A 27,664-nucleotide genomic window follows, 5' to 3' on the forward strand; every position below is an offset into this window, starting at 1 on the left:
TTTGGTTTGAGGTGGAGCAAAGCATCACTTTGGTGCTGAGCTGCAGTTTGCTTAAGATGACGCCTTGGCACCTCGTCAGGCAGCCCTTTCCTCATTCTCGTGGTTCATTTGCATTTTCACCCAAGCAAAGGCTTGGGGGGAGTGTTTATCAGTTTGTCACAGTCCCCCTCTTCGGTGGCTGGAGGCCAGGAGAGAGATAAAAAGCCTTAGGCTGATGATAAATTAGAAATGCAGAAAGAAAATGTGTCTGCTCGGTGCTGAGCAGGTAGCCCTGCTCCAGGCTTGGGTCTTTGTGTGGTGTCACTCTGGATGCTCATGAGGAGGTGAAATGGCACCGGGGCCACGTGTGATAAATCCAGCCATGAGGTCCCGAGGGTGCTGCTGCCTTTCTCATGTCCCCTGTGTCAGTGGGACTGTCCCCCTCAGTGGATCTGGGCACGCCTGGCTGCCCATCAGTGTCCATCACAGCGGGGTGTGAGCGGGCGAGCATCTCCCTTCTCACAAGGGCTGATGTGACCCTGGGCTCAGCAGGTGCCACTGAGCACTGCTCTTACACAGCCACAGCAGGTTCCTCTGCGAGATCCTTTCAGAGCAGAAGGAGACCTGTGCTTTGGACCTGCAGCTCCTGAAGCTTGTCCCAGGAGGGGCCAGGAGCAAGGAAGTGGCTGCACGTGAGGGGTGCGGAAGTGCTGGAGGCTCCTGTGGAGAAGCTGTAGGAAATGCTGCAGTATATAAAGCGTGTCTCGCGAACAGAAGAGATTAGAAAGCTGATATGATGTTATTCCGATTGATTTTGCTGTTGTATTTATACCTGGAGGTAAAGAGCAGACATACTGGAAATCAATTGGCCCCATGCTCTTCCCAATCTCTCTGCAGCGCCGTTCGAATGAAATGCTTATATCATTTTTACGGTGTGTCTGTGATAGGGATGAGTGAGCCAAGAGATTAATAGATGCTGGTGAGGCCGTTGCCCAGGCACTGCCTGGCTCCTGCCTTGTGAAGCCTGTGTTGCTCTGGAGTTCAAGGTGCCCCTGAGGTGACAGCTGGGTGACTTTGCTTGGGGGGGGGAAATAAAAAGAAGCAAATCTAGTCAAGAGGAACAAAGGGTGGCAAAAGGTGAATGGCAATAAGCCTGTGATATGGGGCAGGCAGGATGTTGCTCAGCTCTGGAGCTGATGGGGCTGGTTGGAGACCTGGGAGCAGGAAATGAGATTTGCTCTTCAAAGGGAGCTGATCCCTTAGAGGGGGAATTGTGCATTGAGGATAAGGCAACAGGGATTTGTTTTGATGTACTGTAGTGTATCCAGTACCCAACAGCCACCCATCCTGCCTCACCAGCCCTTCCTGCACCTCAGCCTTGGGGCTGGGGCAGCAGGGCCATGCAGGGATGTTGGCCACACACATGCTGCATTCCTGGTGTCCCTGCTCGCTCCTCCTGCCTTATCCAGGTGCGAGTTTCTCTGCTGCTGCTGCCTCTGCCATGCCAAGATGTCATCACAGCAGCATCCATTTCTCTGCAAGAATGGATGTTTGGTTTGCAGCTGGCTCCTCCTCACAACCTGCATGGAACATGCATGCCCAGCAGTGGGAAAAACATCTTGTTACCAGCAGATGGGAGAAGATAGGTGGGAGGAATGGTGGAAGGTGACTGGGTATGGTCTGAATGCCAGCACCAGCATTGCCAGACCAAACACTATCTCCCTCCTTGCAGTGACAATTGAATAAAAATGACTTTTCTCCCTGTCCTGTTGCCTGTACTATTTGCTGGTTGTTTCACCTGATCTCAGCAGTGAAAATCTTTTTATCTTGGCAAATGAACCAACTTCCCATACGTTATAGCATGGGAGTAGGTATTGGCTTGTCAATCCCTCAGGCGTCAGCAAATCCTTGCATTGCAGGTTCTAAAATATTCTTCTGGTTATCCTGTGGTCTGTTGGCAGTTGCTTTGCTGGTCGGACACTTTCTGAGCTGAAAATGTTTGGTAACACTGGGCTGGACTTTAAGCCTAGATGAAAAAAATTCTTGCTTTGCTTTCCTGTGAGTGCTGGCTGTCTTTGCTGTTATGCTGGCTCTGGCTTGTCAGATTCCACCCTTTTTAATTACCAGATTGTATTACCATTTTTACTGTAAGCATTTTCTGTTTCTTGTTCTGCTGGATTTATGCATTTGTGCTGTCATATGCATTGACTTTATATTTTATATGATTTGATCTTAATGTTTCCATTCCTGAGTGTGAGTGCTTATAGGATTGGTGTCTAAGCTCAATAAATAAACTTGAGAAGGAGTGGTAATGGAAGGACATGGGAGGAGTGAGGGAGTTTGGACATCCTCTACAGCAGATGGAGTGATGCTCCAAAGAGGACTGCCAGGATGGCTGGAGGCTGGAAAGGGTGAAGGGAGCATGTACAGGGCTGCTGCACCTCCTCTGCCCTCATGCACTCCCTTTTGTAGCAAGAGCTGCCTTCTCCCTGCTGCAATCACCCTGAAAAAATCAGAGAAGGAAATGTCAATATGTAAAGCTGGAAAGGGGCTTCTGTAAATGGCAGTATTTTGGCAGCATTGCATCAAGAAAGAAAGTGCTTTAAGGATTGCCTGTGTAGGGATCGCCCACTGACAATGGATCTGACCGCTTTTTTTATATGATAATGCATCTGCAATGTATACGGGGCTGGAAGGTGCAAGTGTGGGAGGAGACACGTGTCCAACCCAAGCAGGGGTGGGTGCAGAGATCCCAGGCCTGTCCCTTCCTTTTACCATAAAGTTCAGAGGGATCTTCATCTCCTTGAGATCATCAGGATCTCAAACCCACCATGTTGTTGAGAAAGGAAAAGGGATTGCTGTTTGCTCCTACCTTTTTTACTGGAGGGGCTGAGGATTTGGAGTTTATCCCTTTAAGAGTTCAGATTTATGTTCTTGATGTCTTCACCTGCCTGCAAAGCTTGAGGATTTGATTTTTTGAATGTGCTGTTTCCCCAAAAGCTGATGTCAGAGTCTGTGTGCCCTGGGCTATGGCAGAGAAGGGACTGGCACCTTTGCAAGCTCCTCAGCCACCACAGTGGTGTTCAAGCAGGGGTTGTGCTGTTCCAGCCAGCCTCTGCAGCAGTGCCCTCCTGGTCCATTGGCATCATGCAGGGATAGCTGGGGGGAATTTGGGCCATGGAGATAGAATTGAGCTGTATGGATGTGGGAAATGCTACTTGGACACGGTTGAGGTGATGGCAACAAAGAGGGCGCCGAGTGCTGGAATTAGGAGGGAGGTCTGGAAAAAGCCCATTGTTTTGCACAAGTGAGGGGTTTGCTGTCGCTCAGGGGAAGAGATGCCACATGATAGACCACACTGTGGTTGGGACTGGTGTCTCTGGGGAAGAGAAGTGGCTGCTTCCCATTGTAGGAGGGCAGAGAACAAGCTGGAGCCCGTGGCAGGCTGGCTCCAAACAGGCCCCGCCTAGGCACCAAGCTCTGCCTTGGCTCCCTGCTCACATCTGTCAATAAAAATTAAGAAATTGATTTTCTTTTGTTTGCCTGAAAGGACAAGGCTCTCTTTATGAGACAGTAAATGCAATCTTGCTCTGAGCATGGCTGGATTTTTAATTGTATTTATTGTGCTTTCGCTTATTCTTTTATGAGTTTCAGTTCCTCTCATTGTTAGTGCAGAGATCAGCCCTGGGGTGTGGGTTGATTTCAGCTCCAACAAAAGGTTGGTAATTTTTTTAAGTTTCTTTTTAAACTTGTTTGTTTTCCTGATAAGCTGAAGTTTGAGGTTATTTTTACCCTTGTTTATGTGCGTGTGTGTAGCTCTGAGTTCTAAAGCTGGGCTGAGAGATGTAGCCTTGGAATCATCTACTTGCCAGTTGGTGATATGACCTTTTGAAGAAGAGAATTTAGGATTATGATTGGGGAAATATGGAAGTGCCAACAGGGGTTTGGAGTCAGAGGAGGAAGGGATTTTATATACTATATATTGGAACTTAATGAGGTCTCTGCTTGCTATACAATGCACGGTGACCCACTTTATTAGGAGAGCTTGTTTTTTTTCCCTAGTTATGGGTCATATACAGTTCCTAATTAAGTAGGTTAATTATATGGCTTCTTTCTATTACAAAGGAAAGTGGAGATGGCACAATTAGCTCTTGCAGTGATCACTTTTGATCAAAAAATGGTGTTCTGCACGACAGCTCCCAGAGGTGTGGGTGGGGAGAGGGGATTGCCCTGTGGCCCTGAGCACTCACATCACTCTGTGCCTCAGAAAAGTTGTTTTCTCTCCAGAGCTTTTGGCCTGGGATGTGCAGGGAGTTGTCCTTTCTGAAACCATGCTGGAGACCAGAGCTACACCCACAGTGCCTCTGATGCTGCCCAAACTATTCTGCAGCACTGCAGAGAGCCCTCCTTGGAATTTCTTTGGAAGCACCAGGAAGGGAAGATGTTGAGGGGCTCTGGCTCCAGGTAAAAAGTGCTGCAGCCTGTGAGGGCTCTGAGAGCATCGCTCCCTGCAGCTAAACTGTCCTTGAAAGAAGTTTCTTTAACCTCTCCCTCCCCAGCCTGGCAGTGGCTGAACCCCCACAGCATCCCTGGGTTATCTGTTCCAGTGCTCAACCAGCCATACCATGAGGCATCAGGGAGAACATTCACACTCTAATCTCCCTCAGTGCAATTTAAACCTATTATTTCTTGATTTATCCCCAGTGGACGTGGAGAACAGCTATTATATTTCTCTTTGCTGCAACCTTTTACATGTTTGAAGGCTGTTATCACGTGTCCCTTCAGTCTTCTCATCTGAACACAAAGCATAATTCTTTCAGTTTTCCCTTAGAGGTCATGTTTTCTTCACCTTCAGTTGCTTTTGTTGCTTTGCAGAGGTTACTGTAATGCCAAGCTGGAGTTTTTGTTGTTTCTTCACCTGTTTGCCTTGGGGCATTCATTCTGTTACAAATGTGTGAGAAGTGACCATTATCTTCTCTAATCTGTGGTTATTTATACAGTACCCTATATTCCTGAGCCTGTTTTATCATAAAGTATAGCTCTGAGCCTTGATAAATAATTTCCCACTATGATATGATCTTTCAAACAGGGGTCCCTAAGCTATTTATTACTATTATTATTTGCTTTATTTTTCATGAGTAACAAGCTGTTTGTATAACACTGTGAATGAACCAGGCAATTCACAGAAATGGACTGAAGGCTGTATCCCGTTCACAGAGCTTCCAGGTAAACAGGGAGGTGAAGGCAAACACCAAGCCAAACTCCAGTTTAGCCAGGGGGAACAGTGCTGAACAGAGAATGAGAGATTTTCTGAAAAGCAGAGATTTTGGGGGAATCTGGAGGAGTGTTTACAGAGATGATAATGCCAGGGTGGATGCAAAGAGGTGAGACGAGATGGAACATTTCTGGGATGGATGGATGGATGGATGGATGGATGGATGGATGGATGGATGGATGGATGGATGGATGGATGGATGGATGGATGGATGGATGGATGGAGTGCAGCCTGGCTGGGAGGCTGGGGGAGAACAGAGGGTGGAGATGAGGCTGGGAATGGTGGTGTTTGAGTGAGGTGTTTTTCTCAGGAAAGAGGAGTTGGCTGTAGGGGAGATGTGGGAGGGAAGGCAGAACAGAATTGCTGTTTGTAGCATTTCCAAAAGTAACATTTCCAAGCTGCCTCACTGCTCTTTGGTGATCATCAGATGAATTTGGTCCTGATTTCCAGGTCATTGTGGCTGACTCTCCCACTGGTGCTGTGAAGGGGCTGGAGCAGTAGCTGCTTCTTCCCTTGGGGTAACCCTGGGCAGCCCTAACATCTCCCCAGCCTTTCCTCACAGGGAAAAGGAGTGATGGAGTGCCTTCATCACTGCTGCTGGAATTGCCTCCTTGTCAGGAAAACTGCATGAGGTTAGCATGGAAAAGAGCTCAGTTGTTTCAGACTTCTTAAAGTTTTAACAAATAGATCCTTTTTATAGTTAATATCTGTGGTACGTTTGTCCATAATGCAGGCTGAGTTATTCACAAAAACAGACACTGTTCTGAAAAGCTCTGAATTATTTTATATAATGTTTTAGAATCACATGATGGTATGTTAGGAATTACTCCAAGCCACCTTTTTGTCTATTATTATACATTTTTACTATACAAAACTGTCTTCTTTTCTATCTCTCTCTGCACATTTCCCTGTCAAATGGAAAGTAAAGTTAAATCTCTAAAATCTGTACTCTCTTTTATTTTCTGCTTAATTTTTTTTTCCTTTACCCTTACCTGGAAAATGTACTGGTGAAACCAGTGAGAATTCTTCCAAATAAAGCTATTCATCAGCATTAGACATCAGAAAACTGGACCTCTTTGTCTACTTAAAAGCAAAAAAAAAAAAAAATGCTATTGCCAAGATAAATTTAAAAATTTGAAGTTTAGGTAGCTGCTTTATTTCCAGGAATTGCTAATGGCAGAGTATGTTTTGAGTCAGGGCAATAGTCACACCTATAAAAGTGATTGGTGGCTGTTTGATATCCACGATGTTTTTAAAGTGTGTCTCAGGCTTGCACAGTGAGTCCAGCACTCATCTGAGTCTCAGAGTGACAACACAGAGGCTGTGGGCTTTGAGGGAACTGGATCTCAGCAGTGACCAGCTAGAGGAAATGGGAATGGGAGAATTAATGGGATAAAGCAGCACGACTGTGGCCGTAGGAATTAATGTTGTCCAGATTTATACTCCCCCACCAAACCCAAAAACCCCACAACCTAATAGGAGAAACTTGGAGAAGTCCTCAACTGAAAATTGCCTTTAATCAAATTATATCTTTTAGAGGATATTTGGATTAATTATATGTTCTAGGGCATGTCAAATCAGTGCCTACAATCACCAGAACTGTTTTGGAAAGCTGGAAGGCTAATGCAGTGAATGTGTTGTAAGTGTTCCTTAGGACTCTTGGGACTGATTTATTTCAGTTTTTTTCAAGACCTGGAAGTACAGTTGGAGGCAGTAAACTGTCCCTGGATTACTGCAAGGGTAGAACACACTTTACATGTCGTGTTCTCCCTGTGGTGCCTCTGCCTTTGCAGTTCTTGGGGTTTCCCACTTTTGCAGAGATGTGGAGGGGTTGAGATGGAGAATCAGAGTTCAGCTCTCAGGCTTTTGAGGGTTGGCAGATCTTGTAAATTGATAAGCTTGGTGACATTGACCTGAACTGGATGACTCAGAGGCTGAGTCCATTCAGAGGACACAATGTCCATTGTGAGCATTGTGAGGAGTGAGGATGCAGCTGTGGATCAGCTGAAATGTGGTTACCTCATGCCTCAAAGATCTTGGATATGTTTGGGGCATGAAACTAAGATAACACATGAAGAAAGTCCTCCTAAGAAGTAACCCACAGAAAAAACAACAACCCTGTGGAGTGTATAGAAGGTCAAACTCTGTGTCTGTTTATTGCCTGGGAAATGGCCACAAGAACATTGGCTAATAGATGCTTGCTGTGCTTATTTTCACAAGTACCCAACTTCCTGGACTGTCCCCTGCTCTTTTAGATGTAGCTGTGCCCTTTCAACCTGCCTGTGCTAGAGGGACACTGCCATGATCTGTGTTCCCTAAAAATGAGGAGGTGCTGAGCAAGCAAGAACAGCAAGGGTCAAATGTTGGCAGGGATTTGTGAGTCTCTGAAAAGCAGATCCTCAGCAGGGTCTGTGTCAGCCTGGTGTTTGTACCATGGTTGGTTACATCCTCTTTGCTCCTTGCCACAAAGGTGGGGTTTCTGCTCTCAGAATAAAGGGCAATGAAAACTTCCTTCACACAGAAACACAGAGTGGTTTGAGTTGGAAGGGACCTTTAAGATCAGCAACTCCAACCTTCCTGCCATGGACAGGGACACATTCCATGAGACCAGTCTGCTCAAAGTCTCATCCAACCTGACTATAATTCACCAGAGAGGCCTTTCACATCCCCTTGCCTGATGAGGTGCCATTCTTTGGAGCAATGACTAGGCTTCTTAAGGAAAGCAGTAAGCCCTCAATAGCCTCTCCCACTGCAAGGAAGATCTTTACGGTCTTCCCTCAGACTATTTGCACCAGTCTATACCAGTTGATATTTTTATGATTTTTTATTTGAACTGCATTTTGAAAAGCAGAGTTCTTTCCCCTTCCCACCACAGCTGGACCAACCAGCAGTGCAGGGTGTGGCTGAAGAAATGTGCATATCATGCAAAACCGAGTCCTCCTGGTTTGTCTGCAATGAATTGACATTGCAAAGGAACAAAAGTCATTCAAACCAAAATTGCCCATTTGTCTTTTGTGTTTGGAGAAGTACACCATGTGTAGTCCCAACAGAGGCATCTTGCATCATGAGCTGAATTTTGCCTTTGCACCTCAAGAGCTGGAAAGTCACGCGGGCCCGGGGAGTAACATTAAAAAAGCCAGAACCTGCCAGAAGGAATTCACAGTAAAGGGCGAGAGCTTTCTTCCTCGTGACTAAAACACCTGTCACAGCTGCCAAGACTCTGCTAATTACACAATAACTTTATTATATCCCACTTGGAAGAACAAACAATACTTGAAGCTCCAAAAATGAGCAGCCTTTAGACTAGATTAATGCAGGCAGAATGGCTGCATGGAGCCGGTGTTCGCCTCGTCCTCCCAGTAGCTCTGAAGAGCAAAATGGCTTGAAGAGTCCCTTCTTTGTTGCCAGTGCTACATAATAAAGTAATTGTGCAATTAGAAGCACATTACTGATGGGAGATGAGCATTTTTTATGCAGTGTAGGTAAAAGGCTGGCTGCTCTGAATAAGTTGAAAGCCTAACTGCAGCATCTCTGCTCCTTTTTACTCAAGATTCTGGTAGTCCCTGGTAACATCCAGACAGGAGAAAAGGAGTGTCACTTGTTGAGTGTGGATTTTCTTCTCTTGTTAAAATATTGAAAAGGCCTCATGCAAGATTTCACAAGGTGCCTACCTTGTCCAACACCAATGCAGCAAGAATGTCTGAAACATGTATTAGAGGGTCTAATACCAAAATAAAACATAAGGCATAGAAGCCTTCCATTGCTCCTATATTGCATGCCTTACTACTTTGCTTCATTTTCTTGCCTGTCTGATGGCGCTGTGAATTTTGGGGCTCAAGAGGGTAAGGGGAAGGTGCTGCCATTTGTGGTGATGGTGGTGGGAATGAGCCTGAGCTGGGCAGGATTTGTTCCAGTACATTGTGGGTCCCTGTAAGCATCAGCCTGACTGAAGGGCTCGGTGAGTTTGCTCAGGTGAAGCTGCAGGAGAGTGAAAAGATGGGCAACGCACTGGGCAACAGACATATCACAAATATGGATTTCAGGTGAACTAACTCTTTGGGGGTGGTGTTTCTTCAGTCTAAGCCTGGTTATGATTTCTGCCAAGCTTGTGATGCCAGAGTATACAAGCACCACAGCAACTGCTCTCTCATGACAACCCTAGGAGAGGACTTTTTGCATGACTCACCTCTGATGCAGTGTCACCTGTAGCTGCTTAACCCTTTGGGATTTTTAACCTGGTACCTCAAAGCCAGGAAGGAAAACTTGAGATGTCTTTCCTATCCTGTGAGCTGCCCAAAGAAACTAAGCCCGGGGATGAGACAACTGGCAGGAACGCTAGGACAGGCTGGTGGTGGCTCATCCATGAGCACGCGATCAACAGGCCTCCCTGTCCTCTGCTGTCCCTGACGGGCGTGTGTGCTGTTTGCAGGTCCTGTGGCAGTGATCAGTGGGGAGGAGGACTCAGCCAGCCCTCTCCACCACATCAACCACGGCATCACAACGCCCTCGTCCCTGGACGCCGGCCCGGACACGGTGGTGATCGGCATGACGCGCATCCCCGTCATCGAGAACCCCCAGTACTTCCGACAAGGTCACAACTGCCACAAGCCAGACACGTGTGAGTGCCCCCACCAGGGCTCAGGGGTGGGCTGGGGGGCTGGGGGAAGGAGGGCGGGGAGGGAGAGGTTAAGAGGATGAGGAAGAAGAGAAGGAGGTTTTTGAGGAGAGTGGGTCTTGGTATGGTCCAGAAACCAAAGTGAATCTCAGGTCTCAGAAATCACAACATACATGTAGATGCTTCCAGAAAAGACTTTCCACTCTCACCTTCACCTCCCTTCACCCTCCCTCTGCCACCCACCCGTCACCTTCCCCACCCCTGCCTGAAAGTGCCATTCCAAGCCGGGCTCTTCCTCATCAGCTCCAAGCATGAGGTCCCAGGTGTGAGCAAGAGCCCCCTGGGAGCGTGGGGATGGATGTGACCCCTGCTTGGCTGGGGAAAGGACCTGCCTCCCCTTCCTCCTCCAGCAGTTTCCCAGTCATGGGGCTGCCTCTTTGGCTCCCCAAAGGGCCATGGGGAAGCTCAGGATACATGGGCATAGGTGTGGCAGATGCCTGGAGCTATCTTTGTCTCCAGGAATTTTAGATGCTGGATGTCTTGTTTTTATGGGCTTCTGTAAATCTTCTGCATCTTTCCTGTATAAATTTGGTTCATGAACTGGGCTCATTAGACTAGCAGGAGGTGATCAAGTGTCCCTCTCCATGTTGTGTTTCTAAATTCTGAGCATAAAAGAAAAGTGCTGTGTAAAAGGATGCTTTTCTGGGAGTCCTGCACCACTTCCCACGCGAGTGGTGGGATGCAGCCTTCCCCAGCATGCGGCTCACAGGCGGTAGCTGAGCTCTCCCAGGCCTCTTACCAGCTCTGACATGCAAGCTGAGCAATGCAGGAGGTTTGGGTAACATTCCTCTCTTGCTATTTTGCATCCTTTTGGTGTGTCTTGGTTCCAGGTAGAACTGGAAGAATAAAGACCCTGCAAAACAAAAGGTGAAAGGCCCTCAGCTTTTGCTATCTCTGTGGCCCAGCCAGAGGCAGGGAGTGCTGTGCTGATGTCACCTCTGCTCTTCCCTTGGCTGCTGCTGACTCATGGGGGCAGGAGACTGACCTCAGCCTCTGCAAACAGGGAGAAGGCCCATCTCCCAGCCTGCAGGAAGCCATGTGGCATTGAGTGCTCAGCTGGAGCACGCTGCTCCTGGCCTCCGTCAGGGGAAGGGGAGCTGCAGCTGCTGCTCCCATGGAGGTATCCCTTGGGCAGCCCCCACTGTGCACCCTCGTGGGTCCTGCTGGCTTGTGCCCAAGCCCTTAGCACTGTCCTTCATTTGCCAGAGCGATGGGATGTACCCAAAGAACGTGCCTGGCTTTCCCTTGATTTTCATTTCAATGTGCTAAATTTGGTCTGTTTGTAGAGAGGGGAGGAGGAGGGCGGTGATTAGGCAGGAGTGGAGAAGCTGAATGTAGCGTGGTTTTTCTGTGCTGTTAATTATATATTTTACATTTCTTATAGCACCTCATCTCAAAATGATTTACAAACTCTGATGGCTTGGGAGGGAGGGCTCCCCCGCTTTACTTTTTCTTCCTTTCCCTGCTGTGCTGTCTCAGATCTCTTTAATCTGCACGCCGACCAGTGCAAGATGTGGGTGCTCTTGAGGCTGTAGCAGAGCTTAAACCTCAAAGGATTAAGTTTTGCTCTGAGCCTTTGCCCTGTGGGACTTGTCAGAGCTGGATGGGCTGCAGGGGAAGTCACTCACAGCAGGATTTGACCTCAAAGCTTCACGGGGCTGTTTGAGTAGGATCTGAAGGGTTCACAGAGATGCTTGGGGTGGCATCTGGAGGCGCTTCTCTGTGAAGGGTGCCACGGGAGGGAATGCTCCAGGTTCTCCAGGACTGCAAGGCAGTGGGGCTGAAACCAAACCCCACAACACTGTTACTCCCTTTGGGGGATAATAAGAGGAAAACTACAGATGGGTGCTTTCATGTTAAAAACCCTAATATTTTTAGATTTGTCATTCATGGGGCAAAACCCAATCCTTGACTCCTCAGGCAGAGTTGAATTTGGTGTGTGTTTTGTATTTTAGTCCCCAGGCTTTAACTTGGTCAAAAACTTCTGACTTTACTGGTGGCTTTGCTTGAGGCTGGAAAGTTTCATAATTCACCTATTAAATTAACCATGCTTTGGGGAGCTTTTGCTGTAAGGGGTTTGTTTGATCTGATGTGCTCTACTCAACATAAGCCCGGGCTGCAGAATATTTGTTGCTCCTGTTCTCCCCGTGGTTGTCATGCTGGAGGGTTTTTCCCTTCCCCTGTGCAGAGCTTGGACACAAACACTTCTCCCTTTGCTGTCACTTCTAAAGAGAGCTCCTCTGGGCTGGGGAGTGCTTCTATGCCCAGCTGAGCCTGTACAGATGCAAACTCCTCACTCCACCACCTCCCCCAGAACTTCTGCCCAGCTGTGAGCAAAGGTGTTCCGTGACACCCAGCATCTCTCCTTTGCACTGAGCTGTTGCTAGAGCAACATCTTCAGCAAGCATTTTCCCTCTCCAGCATGAAGCTTTTCTCCTTCCTTCCTCCTGCAAGCATCTCAGTGCTCTTGGATGCTGCCTGGGTGGAGGACATGCTGATACCCTGTGCCGTGCTGCAGCGAGGGGAGCAAACTCTGTGTGCTTAATGCAGTATTAATAGTACATTGATGTGATATAGATTTCTGTCACCCTCCATACTAGCAAGCATCACTTATCACGCAGGGATGAGGGATGTTTATTCCCAGCCACTTAGCTCTGCATAATGGAATTGCAGCTGAAGTATGGAGAGCAGCTCCCTGCCCGTGGAGCTGGAGGCCTCTCGCTCCCTCTGTGCTGTGCTGTCCCATGGGATCTTCTTCTCAATGTGTCCCCAAGGAGACAGAGACCTGTTCTTCACTGGGAACGTGCTGTCCTTGTGTTGGTGGGATGAGTGGCACAGGAACCAGCCCTCACTTCTGCCTTTCTGGGAGTTTTGCAGTTGTCTCACCCTCTTTCTGTTACTGCCTGACTTAGTGCAGAGGGGGAACAAGCTTGACTCAGAATTCTTTCCTTTCCTGGGTGAGGGGTTCTCAAAGAGCCATGGAAGACACCAGAATCACTGTGTTTTCTCATGTTGAAGCATTTGTTTGTTGAGAAGATGCTCCCCCATCTCTGTGCTCTAACTCCAGGCCGTGCTGGATTTGCATCCTGTCCTTACTTCAGCTGTCCTTGGCCCTACCTGGAGGGTTAAGAAAAGAGTTCGGCAACGTTGACAGTCCAGCCACAAGTGGGTTTCAGAAGAATAGGCTAAAACTGCCTTTTTCTCCTGATCTTGTGCACGTGGAAGGGAAATCAAGTTCATATCTGCTTGGCAAAGAGCAACAGGTCGTGATGAGTTTGCACCTCTATATCTGGAAATAAACAGATCAGAAGAGAAGAATGGGACTTGTGGCAAGCGCAGTGGGCAGAGAAAGTGATGGGGATGAGAGTTTAGGACTACATAACATCAGCCAATGGTCATAGATTTTGGTAATGCAAAATATGATCTAGTCTACCCCCATTTCTGTCCAGAATGTGGCTGTTTGTCCTTCTGGGCAGGCCCATCAGTAACAGCAGCTTCTTATGTTACCTCCCTCTCTTGAAGTTCAGGATTTGAATTCCCAAAATTCAAGTTTTGCAATTATGAGTAGCTGGAGATTTCTGTGGTGAAATATTGGTAATGTTTCAGAAGAAACATTTTGGAAGGTCATTTTACTTTAATAATAGTAATTAAGTAGTAATTAATTCTAAGCACAATGCATCAGATGCAGATTAGTTCTTGGATCTGATCTCTTGAGCTTTACTCAAATGCCACAGCACAGTTTTGGAGTTGTTCAGTTCCCTTGTATTTCTCATCTAACAAAACAGGTCTTCTGGAGAATTACACAAATTGGAGACAAAAATCCAAACCCTGATGGAGAAAATTGATCTGGGGGGTAGATCCCCACCTGCATCCCAGCAGTGGATGCTCAGTTGCAACAAGTAATGTGAAGCTGAACTTTTGGGACAAATTCTTTGATTTTGGGGGAGGATTTTGCCAGCCAGGACTGGAGCTGGCTGTGTTTTCCAGGACTGGCTCAGTCTGGGGACTGGGATGCATTCTCCACACGGGTGGAGCAGCCGTCCTTTCCTAGAGTCCTAATGAGGGTTTTTTTCAACCTCATTTATTACAGGCTGCCCTGACATAATTACATATTCAAAGTTAGTAATTACATGTATTCATGCTAATTAAGTAATTAGATATAATTACACTAACTGTAAATACGTGGTAATCGGCTAAAAAGAAGTACTTCAGAAAAAAAACAAGGCAAATCACACAATAAAAGCGCCATCAGCACTCTTTCACTCAGTACCCTGTCTTTATCTTTTATTTCAGTGCAGCTTAAAAGGAACATTGTGGTCATTTCAAAAATCATAATTCTTAAACAAATAGATTTTCTTAACTCTGCTTTCAATAGATCTCCAAAACTAAAATGAAAAGGATATTTACCCTTAGAACTGTTAATTTTTTTTTATTTGCCTAGTGTGTTTTGTTCATCCTGGGCATGGGAAGATAAAAAGTATGCAGCATTTCTATTTTCGGTCAGTTCATGGTCCCACTTTTGCCAAAAACAGCAGCAACATAAAACTGAAGTCATAAGTGCTTGTAGTTTTATTGCCTAAAAAAGAAAACTGAAACAGTTGGTAGTGGAAAAGAAACTTTTCCTTTTTTTTTTTTTTCCAGGGACAAGATAATTTATCAAATATTCTTTTTATGTAATATAAATGTGGAGCTCAGGGTGAAGTGACAGCAGCACTCTGCTTCCCCATGCCCTGCCTGAGGCCAGGCTCCACAGGTTTCAGTCCCTCACACAGAGCTCTGCTGTTTCTCCAAACTATTCTTTTCCTCTTGTCTCCTCTAAAATGAAGTCCCCAGGCTCTTCTCCAGAAGGACCCAGCTCCCATTATTCTTCTGAATTAGGCACTTGTGGGTGAAGACTCTTCTGAGCTGGAGCTCTCATGGTCTCACAGTCTTGTCCTCCTCACTCAGCTCATGTGAGGTATTTTAAGGGTTTTAACGAGGACCTGTGAGTAGCTGTTTACTCATTTATGTGTGTTTTGCTGCTCTGTGCTGTGTCTCCTCACTGTTCATAGCAAAACCTGAGCTTGTGGCTGGGGGCTGTGGAGGAGCCCTGACCTCAGAGCTCAGCTGCCAACAGGTGAAGGCATCGGGGGTCTCTGCAATGACCTTCTGCCTCCAAATTTCCCTCCCTTCTGGTTTGCTGTTGGCTCTCATGGAAACTGCTCTGAGCTCCAAGGTTTGATGTGAACATCCTGCAAAAGATTTGGGTATTGAAGAAGCCTTGTGGGCTCTGGCTGGCTGCTCCCAGAGCAGGTGTTGTAGGTGTCTGAAGAAATGTGTGAGCAACCAAAATTACTGCTTCTGTCCCCCACCAGAGGAGAACTGAACTTCCCTTGTGCCCAGAATGACCTTCTTGTCCAGGCTGCAACATCTGACCAACAAGAGACACACCATGGACAGTGGGACTTGAGCCAACCTTCCCAGCTCTCAGCTTTCCTGCCTGGAGCTATTTTCTGCTCTGCATCATTTCTTCTATCCCTGAAAGAGCAAGTGGAAGAAATAGCCACATTTTCCAGAAGTCCAACCTACTTTTGCAGAAGTGGAGTGCCCATCCCACCTATTGCACCTGCACTTTGAGTTGCAGTCTCACACTTCAGACCTTCCTGCTGTGATGGTGCTGCAGAAATGAGGTTTTTTCACGATGTCCTGGAAAGGCTGGCAAGATGCATTGCCTATACCTTACCCCTCAGGCAGCTCTGGAGATGTTGTCTGTGTGGTTGTACCATGCAGGAAGAAATGCAGCGTGGCTCTGCCTGGTCTCTGCCTGCTTTAGGAGGAGCTGAAGTGCAGCCCTGCTTGCTCCAGATGGGATGGGCACCTGACTTGGTTTGAGCACAAGAAGATCACCTCCTGCTGCTGTTTGGATTTTAGATCCATTCTCTGTTGCTTTAATGTGTGTTTACTGGAGATATTTGTACCAACACCCAGAATCAAAGGGGAACCAGCAGGCTCCAGCCCTGGAATGGAGAAGTGACACTGGCAGCACAGCTGAGTGATGATACATTGGTTCCTGGTGGTGGAGATCCATGAGGAAGAGGAACCCTTAAATCAAGAAGAATGTGGCTTTGGGCTGCTGATGGAGACCAGCCTGTGGAGAGACTGCTGGATACAGACATCAAGGGCTTGACAGGGAAGTATTGTCTGGTACAAAACTCTGCTTTCTCCTCTGCCTAAAAGCATCCCCACTGGACTGTTTAATCCTGATGTCTGTGGGGCTAGGAAGCAGGGCTGGCTCACCTGGGGCAATTTCAGGAAGGGAGCTCATGATGTGTGGACTGTCAAGAACTTAACAAGCCAGATGAGAGGAGGTCCTGACCTGTTTTCCTACTGGATTTGGAGTGGCTCTAGTGCAGCAGGCTGCTCTTTTTGCCTGGCAGCCTCATCCCTGCGTCTGTTGGGTTGGACCAGAGTGCCCAAGAATGCAGCATCTCATGGAGGATGTGTATGTACACCCTGACATTCCACCTTCTATCCAGCCCCCTGCTCATCTCATACAGGGAGATGAACTCCCCACTCCTCTTGCAGCATTCCCTGGCTCCACACACACCCCACTGTCCCTGTCCACTCACCCACGGTCTGGTACAAGTCCAGGCTCATCATGGCAGGGTGAGAGGAGTGGGACACAACAGGGATAAATCCAGGTTTACACTCCCTCTGTTACCAGCTGTGTGTCTGGGTCTTGGTGCTTCTCCCTATCCATTTGTGCTTGTGGTGGGCTTAAACCTGAAGGAGGTGTCTGTGCCAGAGAGAGCAGGGCTCTGTTCACCAGCCAGCTCTCTTCATGGGGGTGGTTTCATCCCTGCAAGACAAAAGGTAGCAACACAGTGCTCCACCTGAGGCTATTGCAGACTCAGGCAGCCCAGGTGTCAGGAGTGTGCTCCTAATGGCTCATGGATTGTGTGAATTTTGCTGTGGGTCGCTGTAAAAATAGCTGGTGTGTGTATGTGTGCATGGGCTGAGTGGTGGTATTGATTAATTTTGGCCCTCATTTAAACATTTGTCTTGGTTTTGAATGAGTTTTTTTGTGGCTTATAATGATTGGCAGCTGGGGTACTTCTGCATTCCGGGAAAAGAGCACGTGCCTGTGGTACCTGGCCATGGGGTACCCTTGAAGGAACCAGGAGTTCCCAGAGTTTGCAAGGACATTGTGTTGAGATTTTTTAGTCTCCCCAGGCTCTTTGTCAGGTTTAAAATCTCTCAGAAGTGTGTGGGGCCTCACTGTGATCAGGCAGGAAGTGTCTCTCTTGTTTGGAGGTTGGAGGCTCTCATTGTTTGATCGTTGTCTGGTTAAATTGTGATTCCTAATTTAAAATAGCTGCCATTGTTTAGGAGTTGGAGCAGTTTTGCATGACCACACATACAGTAGGAACATTATTAGTGGTTCTGCCCTGTGGGACAAGAAGTACAACCCAGAATGTAGCAGAGAACTTGCACGTCAGTAGAGGTTAAAGAACCTCAAACCTGTGCTTAGTGCTGCTTTTGGGCTAAACAGCCCAAAACATCCCATTCAGTCCTGAAACTTGGGCAAAGATTCATGTAAAAAAAATATTCTGCCTAAGGAGTTTCTTGTGTGGAAGGAGGCTTTTGTTTCCCAGCCTTGTGTGGGGCTGGCTCTGAGGAGATGGGGTGGGCAGACAGAGATGGCTCCCAGCAGCACGGGGCAGGTGGAGCAGAGCACGATTGCTGCCCATAACAAAAATGCAGAAATTGTCATTTTTGATTGCTGGACACTTCCAGTCCACCTCAGCATCCTGCAGTCTGTCTTGCTCTTGGTGGGTGCAGCCAAGGAGTGTCTCAGTGGGGTGAGGAAGCTGCTCATGGAAGCTCCACTTCTGCTTGTGTGCTCCCAAAGCCCTGACCTGAAGCAGCTGCTTCTCACCGTGGCTGAGAGCAAAGCACTGTTGAACATGTTGAACAAGATGTGATTTGCTGAAGTGAACCTGCCCACTGGAGAACCCAGTGAACCCATTTCCATGTGCAGCTGATGTAAGGTTTGTATGCAAGCATCTCGAGGTGAAAAGTACATTGGAGTCACAGCATTGCTCTCAATGCCTGGGCTTGTCTCCCATTAAGGCAGGGGTTATTGCATAATCAATTTTTAGATTCCTGCACACTCATTCCTAAACACACTGCAAGTTACCTAGTGCTGAGCCTGGCTTGAATCTGTTCAAGCCCTCTCTCCCTGCCCCTCCCTGGATACATCTCTTTAAGAGATGGGAACAAGCTGAGACTCAGTGAAAGCAAGAACATTTCTGTGTGTACCACACCCAGGACCAGGCTGTCCTGCTGTCTGCAGCCAAGCCTGGTCAAGATGGGTTGCAGTACTCAAATTAAGTGATGATTTACAGTTTCATGTCGACTCAGCTTTTTCTGATGCTAAGTTCCTTTGCTGATGCTCTGCAGCAGCACCTGAAGTTTTTTGTCACCACTGTGGGTCTGTAAAAATGTCACACCTTTCTTCCAGGCCTACTAACCTATTTTTTCTCACTGAATGAGAGCACTGAGTCTGAAGGCTACTATACCTACCTATTTTTTATATATAAATCTTATATATGTGTTTGATCTATTTTAAATGCACTGGTTTATAATGTATGGACACCTGCTCTTATCTTACTTGTACTTTTAACAGGTTTTACATCATCCTTCCCTGTCCAACCACCATACTCCTTTTTTCCCTTTGTGAGATAAAAGGGAATTTTTTTTCTCCTACAACACAAACATCTCTTAAATTCAGGACAAGCAGTTTCTCTTGCTCCCATAAGTGTGACAGGAGACAGCTAAGTCTCTTAAGTATATATGGCAAATTGCAATTAGAAGAAAACACTGGAACAAAATTTCTTTAGTCCTTGTCTCCCTTCTCCCAGCCCTTCTCACCCCTCCACCTCCCTCTTGCAGGATTAAGCCAAGCTAATCCTCAGATGAGCAAGATCTTGGGAAAGCAAAGAGCCAAGGGAGGAGAAAGAAAAATCCTTCACACTCAACACTAATAAGGAAATTATAGGCATCCTACATTATGAATTGGATGAATTTTTAATGGTTAGAAATGCAGCTGATTTATAATACATCCACCCGGACTGCAGGGCCTGTTGCCAGCTAATAAATAAATGACAGGCTCTTTGTATTAAAAGTATCAGTCATTTTGTGTCTCTGCGCTGTAATTGATGAGGAGCATTGAGCAAGGGAGGTGCAGGCCAGCAGGTGTATGCAAGGGCAAGGACCTTGTGTTTCAAGCTATACCTGGGGGCTTGGCAAATCAGAAGGTTACAGCCCAGTCTTCCAAGTCTTCTCTCAGATGGGCCATGGCTCCAGCTCACATTCCATAACCAGGGAAATAAGGGACTTAGCTGGGGCTGCATGGTTTTGAAAGGTCAGTTTAAGCCCAGCTTAGGGCCCTGTTGAACATGTCTCATGCTCTAGAACAAGTTAGTTACCCTGGACAGCAGGAATGGCTCCACCTGAGGTGGCTGCCCAAAGATTCCTTCCTACATGTGGGTTGAGGTGGGAGGCTCTGGGTCTGCCTCGTGTCAGGCTCCTGGTGAGGGTGGGGGAGATTGTGCCCTCCGTTCTCTTGACAGTCCTGGCCATTGGCACAGTCAGGGTGAGACGAGCTCAGAGTCAGGGATCAGCATGAGTTCATACAAACCCAACACAAATGTTCACACTGAGGCTGTGTTAAAAATAAATTCTGGGCAAATCCCAGAGATGGGGTGGGGTGGAGTGGGACTGTTCTGCTCTTGTGCCAGATCCCAGCAGAGCCCAAATGTCAGGGGAACGTTACTGAGAGCACAGCAGGCAGCTGAATATCTGAGGCATGGGGTAGATTTTAACCTCTTAATGAGGAGAACTAACCTGGCATGTTGTATCTACAATGTTTCCTGGAAAGAGGCATTTCTCCTTCCAGCCCATCAAGGGGCTGCTGAGCATCTTCATCTCCATTTTATGGATGAGGAGAGGCAGCTGGAAAGACATCAATTTGCTCAAGGTCACGCCAGGTTGCTGACAGCTAGCAGCCTGGCCCATGTTCAGCCCACTGGACCATGTTTATGAGTCCCCACCTGAAGTCCTTTCACAGCCAGTCTTTTGGAGTCAGGGGTTTAGATGGATAAACACATCCTTGGAGCTGTCAGCTGCATATTATGATCCCAGAAAATGGCAGTTCTGAACTTTTCCTGCTCTTTTCCAGATAGCTTACATCAAATTCTTCCTTTCACCTTCATGGGGGCCATGCTACAGTCTTAATATGTTCTGCTTTGCTCTCTTGACTACTTCTGAAGAGACCTCTCCTTGCAGGTCTCATTCCACCTGGGCATTGCCTCCTCCAATCATTGGAGTGTGTTGGAACCTGAGTGCTGGGCTCAGAGGAAGAGCAGTCATTTTTCAACTTGGCTTTAGTTCCTGGCTGCAGGAATTAGGCAGGGAGGCTGGGATATGAACCTGGCTGCCCAAGGAAAGCACTGCTCTCTAAGATGCAGACTTTCATCTTGACCTGGAGGAAGAAAACGCTTATTGCCTTATTTATTACATTTCCCCATAGCAGTGTAAATACCATATCCATGATAGATATAGATCTTATTAATAATATAGAGATTTGAACTAAGTAATTGCTGTGCTTTTTTAATACAAGAGATCCTCAGTGTCGAGTGGTATTAATGATCTGTCTTGACATGGGCTCTGCAGAGGGCGATTGCAAACCCCAGTTCCGTGAGAATTTGAGAAATTGGGGGAGAAATCCTAATGTGCTGTTCATCCCCTCTGCTCCCTGTGGGACACTTCAGAACAAGTATCCTGTCTGCTGATTTTTTCTCAGCTTTCCCTAGACCCTCTAAGGACAGGAAGGCTAAGTGGGTTTTTGGGAAAACAAATCCCTTTTGTAGGCAGGCTGGGCTGGGCTGTCAGAGGAGGGAACTTTTGGAGGAAATGTAATACAAAGATCCTAGCAGCTCCCTGTGGTCACTAACAGTTCTCCAGACATTTCTAGAAGAGTAAAATGATTAGTTACAGTGAAATAGCTAAATTCAGGCGGAGGTAGTGATATTTTATGTGTCTGCTGATCTGAGCCTTGTCTCTTCTCTGTAGCTTTAATATGAAGCTCTCCTTTCCACTTGCACTCTGAAACCCTTGTGCAGCCGTGCTGCTGTGTGCTATTAAACAGGTGGCTATGTTACTATGAGAAATTCTCTATAAAGTCCACTCTTTAATGCTTTAGAATCTTTGGGGATGAATTTAAAATATTAAGAACTATAGAGATTTAACACCTTTTTTGCAATGACATTGCGGGGGAAAGGATAAGGGGATAGCAATGACAGGATGTGGTGTGAGTCACTTTGTGCCTTGCATCACTGGTGGCAGGGAGCTGGTAGTCACACTGGCTGGTCCTTCTTGCTCCCTGCTGTAGAGGTGTTGGTGTTACAGCTGCAGAGCTCCAAGGCCTCTTTAAATAAATGGAGCTGTCTGAGAAGGCTATGAATGCCTTTTCAATTTATTTTTTCCCCCCCAAACATACCACCTCAAGTCTGAGTAAGGCTGTTAACCTTTTTCATTCCTCTCTTTCAAGCCACATCCCGCTTTAAGGTTATTCTCATCCTTCTTCCACAATCACCCTTTTAACAGGAATAAGGGCAGGTGAGACCAGTGGACTTTTTAGCTCGTATTCTCACCTTGTCAGTTCAGGAGGAGCAGGTCTTGCTGAACTCTGTGGGCTGTGTGGAGCAGGGACCATGGGCTCAGATGTTTCTTTGATACAGGAATGGTAATTAACACTCTGTGCCCCCCAGATAACTTTTATTGATCATCAGTTGCTTAATCAAAAACTCTATCACAGTTAGTTTCGATTATTTTTTCCATCTCTTCATCTCTGGAGAATTGTCTTAGCCAAAGTTAATGTACTCATTATGCAGTTGGGAAACCACTGCTACAGACTGCTATGTAAATCAGGAGTATAGGAAGGTTTGTGTCCTCCTTCCCACATCTAGCAGGATGAATACAGTGGGTGCATATTCCTCTGCCTGATGGGTGAAACAGGCATGGAGGGAGTTTGGCTGAACTGGGTTTTGACCAGCCTAGGGTGGCAGAACTTGCCTCCCAGGTTGCACAGAGCCCAGGCTCCAGATCTACATGCCCACAGTCCTGGCACAGTGAGGAGCAGCCCTGCTGCTGTACCTGGTCCTGTATCTAAACAGATCTGAGCACCCCTGAAATCAGCACCCTGGGCCGTGCTGTTCTTGGGCCACAGCTGGAAACTCTGTGGACAGTGGCTTTACTCTCTTGAAAACTGTCAGAACTCTGGGGAAGGGGCTGGGAGGAAGTTATGCAGCAAGTGGCAAAAATATTTCCCAACTTTTGCCATGTCTTTAATGACCAGCCCTGAGAAGTGTCTGGCCGGTTTGAGTGGGAACACAAGAAAGAATTGGGAGGGAAGCCCCCAGACAGGAGTGCTGCTTGTTGTGCCACTTCAACTTATTTCTTACTCTAGTTATGATGGATGTCCTGATATGATTCATTTTCCTTTTGTCTTTTAATGTTTACTGCATAAAATCATTCTCCTTATTCCTATACCCTGTCAGGACTACACACTCCATGCTGGCTATGGTGTTGCAATGTCCTAATTTGATTGCAGAGGGTCGTGTCCTGTATAATGTTGTCTCATTTTCTCAGTAGTCAATACAAACTCAATTTTATTTTCTTTGAAAAGAAGGGAAGAGGAGGCAGGAGTCCAGAATCCACAGCTGAGCCTATACCTGCAGCACTTACCTTGTTGCTTGGCTGTAATGGCCCATGCAGTTCAGCTTGGATGGGACCTACGGGTTTGTTTTATTTATTTATTTTCCTGATGGTGCTGAAGGAGAGAAAGGATGGAAGCTACAGCAGAGAAGGGCCCTCATTTGTAGGTGCTGGCACTGCTGATTAGCCTCAAGGAGTCATTAATCCAACAGGCTGGACAATCTCTTGATGGAGCTTATCTCAGGAGGGGAGGGTTAGCTGTGGGCTCACCCTGTGGGCCCCGGGTGAGTGCTCAGCTTTCTCCTCTTGTCTCCAATTAGATGCTGGGTGCCCTTGTCCCACTGTGTTTCACCTGCCTCAGAGACCCTTCACCTGCCTTCCGCCTCTGCAATTCACGGGTAGCTCAGAGGGGAGAGGGAGGGTCTGCTCTCAATTTGTGTGGCTCATTTGCATGTGAAATGAGCACGTCCCTTCGGCAGAGCTGCCAGCAGCCTCCTGGCCCCGCTGCTCTCGTTCAGCACGGCTCTGACAGCTCCAAGGCTGTGGCTCGGTGAGCGGTGGCAGGGCTTGCTCATAAACTGGAAGTGTCACTGTGTTTTTGCAGAGCTCGTCCAGAAAATGGTGTTTTTCAGCAGCTCATAAAGGAGGTGTCAGCCTGGGATTTGGTCTGTGGAAAAAGAACCTGGTTTTGCGAGCTGCAGAGAGCACAAGCTCTCAGCTCTGGCTCCAGGGCCATCCCTGCTGGCTGGGATTGCTGCTGGGGCAAATTATTCAGCTGATGGTTTCATTGCTAATTTCCTCATGGGTCCTGGACTCTCTGACTCTGTTTTCATCTCAGGATATTCCTCATTCTCAGCCCTGTCTTTTCTTGTCCTGTTGGGCTTTCAGTGGGCTTTTGATAGAAAATGGATCTGTTGTGGTGAGAGAGGAGGAGTCAGAGAGGCACTGGCAGGCAAAATGCATGTAGCAGTTGAATGAATAAATCAATAGGTCTCCAGGTGTGCCACCAAACAGGCTCTCTTGTCTTGATCCAAGGATTTAGTGGGAAGAAGCCAGGCAGTGGAGTGGCAGTGGTCTCTGTGGCTGGACAAGGACCAAGAGAATAGAATTGTAAGTCTTGAGGACAGGAGGAGAGGGAGGAGACTGGACATTGGTCTCTCAAGTGATCCTCCTTGGAAGAATACCAGGTTCCATGAAGGAAGCACAAATCTAGGCCTGATTTTTTTTCTCCATTTTAAAATATTTAATCAGAGAATCAAATATGAATTCTGTTTAAGAGGAGGCTGGCACACGGCAGCTGGCTGAGTGTTGCAATCAATGTATCCGCTGTGGAATGTTTCCTGCACAAGTATTACATCCTCTCTCATTTACTTGATGATCTTTGGGGTGAATCAATCAAAAGATGCTGCACACAAATAGTTCAGCCTGTGATCTCGCGGGTGTCCATTACAGAGATATTTGCTCCATGTTAATGGACCTGTTGATTAACAAAAAACCTGCCTTTTTTAAATGGAAAGCTGTTACTTGATGGCAATTGTTAGCATTGGTTTTTCTGCCTTCCCACCTCCTCCCCAGCGCAGCTCTCATTCTGTGCCAATGCAGGTGACTGCAACAAAACCCAGGTCTGCACTGCTGGGGAGGAGAGACTCACACCTCACCCAAGCAGATACCTGAGGAGAACCTTCTCTTGGAGGCTGGGAAGGGCAGAGAGAGACTTCTCTGTACTCAGTGGGTGATTTCACCACTCTGTGTCTTGTCCTGTTAATTGTGTTTCTGCACCCATCTACCTTGGCATGTGATGTCCTGTTTGGCTTCAGGTACATCTGAAGAAGATATTCCCCTGAAATCCCCATCAGACCAAGGCTCAGCAGCTCCTTGAGGAGTCTGATTGAGTTTTACACTAGCTGAATGCATGGGAAATTTTATTTGGGTCTGTAAAACTTCTAGTCTGCTGAAGCAGAAGTGTTCATTTTGTTCCTCTACAACATGGACACTTGTCAAGTCTCCACATTTCTGGGTGAAAATGTGCCCATGCTGCAGTGTTAGCTGTTGCTTTTCTGATGCTAGATGACAAGAACCCCAGCTGGAATTTTAACCATTAGAAGATCAGGATGGTGCCTCCTGCATAGATGTCCTTACCTTTGAAAGCCAAATCTGAGCAGACACAACCCAGTGATGCTTGAAGCTATGCAAAGGAGGGAGCAGCATACCCAGTGCTGCCAGAGCTCTGGTGTGGCACTGGGAGCGCATCCCAGGCCAGAGCAGGGTGCTGAGCTGTGCGACACAGCTCCCTGCAGAGGCAGTCACACAGCAGGGCTGAGCAGCCCAAAAGGACCAGGCTGGTGCCTGTGGGCTGTGTTCAGCCTCATGCTGGTAGTTGCCAGCAGCTGTTCTGCTTTCTGGGAAGCGTGTTGGGATCTTTTCTGCTCAGCTGGAGGCTGTGAGAGCATTTGGTCCTCTCCCAGGCTGCTGGTGCAAAGCAGCCACTGTTCGGTTTGGTGGGCCAAGCGTCGCTTCAGGCTCCACTGCAGAGGGGACCAGCCCCCCCCGTGTCACTTGTTTATCTCTGTCATTTATTGCTTCAAAACAGCTCACCCAGAGCTGTCCTTTCCACAGCTGGTGGGAGTCAAAGTGCCGAGGCTGTTAGTGGATTAGGGCAGCAGAGTGAAAACCATTTGGCGTTTCTATCCTGATTCTTCTGGGTGCCTTTAATTAGCATGATTGCTCAGCACAGATTTTGCCATGTTCTTTAGCTCCCCTGGTTAGGATAATTATTCCCCCAGCTCCTTTTGTTCCAATTCCTGATCGCTTACAAAGTCTCCTGTTAAAAGCCATTAAATCCGTAATGTGAGAGTAAATGTTCAGCAGCCGTTGTGCTCTCAGCCCCACACGTGTGAGCTCCAGCTCTCGGCCCCTCTCCTGCACTCCTCTGCTCCCTGCCACGTGCTCCGTGCTGTGGCATCGCTCCTCTCTGCTTCCCTCTCACGCTTCCCCCCCGCCAGCCCACGTGTCCCACGCACAGCGGGGTCTGTGCGCGCTCTCCTGCCTTCTGATGGTGCTTTGGGCATCACTCAGCCTGGGCTCCTCTGTGCAGACTCACTCGGGCACACTCGCACACACTCAGGCACGCTCGCGCACAATCAGACACACTCACGCACACTCGGGCACACTCATGCACACCCAAGCACAATCGGACACACTCATGCACACTTGCACACACTCGGGCACACCTGGGCACAGTCAGGCACACTCATGCACAATTGCGCACACTCTGGCACTCTCGTGCACGCCCATGCACACTCAGACACACTTGCACACACTCGGGCACACCTGTGCACACTTGGGCACACTCAGACACACCCAGACACGCTCACACACACTTGGGCTCACCTGTGCACACCTGGGCACACGCAGACACACTCAGACACACTCATGCACACTTGCGCACACTCGGGCACACTCAGACACACTCGCGCACACCTGGGCATGCTCGCTCACACTTGGGCACACCCGTGCACACCTGGGCACACTCAGACACACTCGCACACACTCAGGCACACCCAGACACACCCGTGCACACTCACACACACTCAGGCACACCCAGGCACAATTGGACACACTCATGCACACTTGCGCACACCCAGACACACTCAGACACACTTGCACACACTCGGGCACACCTGGGCACACTCATGCACACTTGGGCACACCCGGGCACGCTCACACACACTTGGGCACACCTGGGCACACCTGGGCACACTCAGACACACTTGCACACACTCAGGCACACCCAGACACACCCGTGCACACTCACACACACTCAGGCACAATTGGACACACTCATGCACACTTGCGCACACCCTGGCACACTCAGACACACTTGCACACACTCAGGCACACCTGGGCACACTCATGCACACTTGGGCACACCCGGGCACGCTCGCACACACTTAGGCACACCTGGGCACACTCAGACACACTCGCACACACCCGGGCACACTCAGGCACACCCAGGCTGGTTTTGGGAGTGAGGCTGGATTCTGGGCTGTGATCTCTCACGTTTAGTTGCATGTGCAAACGTGGAGGTGCTGTTAGAGGTGTATGTTCCTCTGTGTTTTAGTCATGGTGTCAGGGAGTTGTTGCTTCAAGGAGCAGCTAAAATAGAGGGGGAGATGTCCTAGCTGTGGTGGAAAGTAGGATTTTTGTTGATAGATGATGGAGGAGAGGAAAGACTTATTTTTCTTATTTTTTAGTAAAGTTGTTTTCCTCTTTCTCAAGCATAAAAGCCTTCAGTGGAGGGAAAATAGGTTTTGGATAGCTGTGTTCCCAGGCGTTTCCATGTTGCAGTGCCTCCCCATCTGGAGGCCTGTGAGCTCCTTCACTGCCCCATCTCTGCTGATGTTTGATCAGCACATGCCAATGGCCCAAGTGGGGCAGACACACAAAGGCTTGCGCAGAGTGACGTGGTGTGAAATAAGCACTGGGCTCCAGTGCTTTAAATGCCTTGTGCATTTAGGTGAGTTGATGTGAGAGGAAGAAGGGAGAGAGGGAGACTTATTTGCAGACCCAGAATGAAACTGGGGCAGAGAAGGGTCTGGCAAATGTGTAGTTTGTTAAGCTCAGAGCTGATTGCTTGAGCAAAAATTCACAGCTAGACCACTAGCTGGAAAAAGCTTGTCAGAAAGGATTCCTGATCCTTCCTCCCTCCTTTGAATGATGACCCCTAATCAACAGCAGACACACATTTTGGGCTTAGATCTTGAATTGCTGCCCTGATGTGCTGTGCCAGACCTTCCCCACTCTGCATAGCTCACCCTCTGCTCTGGGGTGGAGTGAGGGCTTCCTTGCACAGCAGCAGCCCCCCACAGGGCTCCTCACTCACCTCATCGGTGCTTTACTGGCTGAAAGGAACTTTCCAGGCATTTCATACATTCTCTTGCAAAAACCTACCACGTTTCATGTGTGTTTGGTGGGAG

General features: G+C 47.8%; 1 protein-coding gene across 3 annotated transcripts in view; it reads left to right on the forward strand.

The window, feature by feature from the left end:
* The window catches only part of NTRK3 (neurotrophic receptor tyrosine kinase 3), a 218,511-nt gene that overhangs the window by 103,096 nt on the left and 87,751 nt on the right, over positions 1–27,664 (forward strand). For all 3 annotated transcript variants that reach the window (XM_036389613.2, XM_036389614.2, XM_036389615.2), the window contains exon 12: positions 9,684–9,872. In XM_036389613.2, the coding sequence (XP_036245506.1) occupies positions 9,684–9,872 (189 nt within the window). The remainder of the gene's footprint in view (positions 1–9,683; positions 9,873–27,664) is intronic.

Source organism: Molothrus ater, chromosome 13 (genome assembly GCF_012460135.2).
Source record: "Molothrus ater isolate BHLD 08-10-18 breed brown headed cowbird chromosome 13, BPBGC_Mater_1.1, whole genome shotgun sequence".
Classification (NCBI taxonomy): domain Eukaryota; kingdom Metazoa; phylum Chordata; class Aves; order Passeriformes; family Icteridae; genus Molothrus; species Molothrus ater.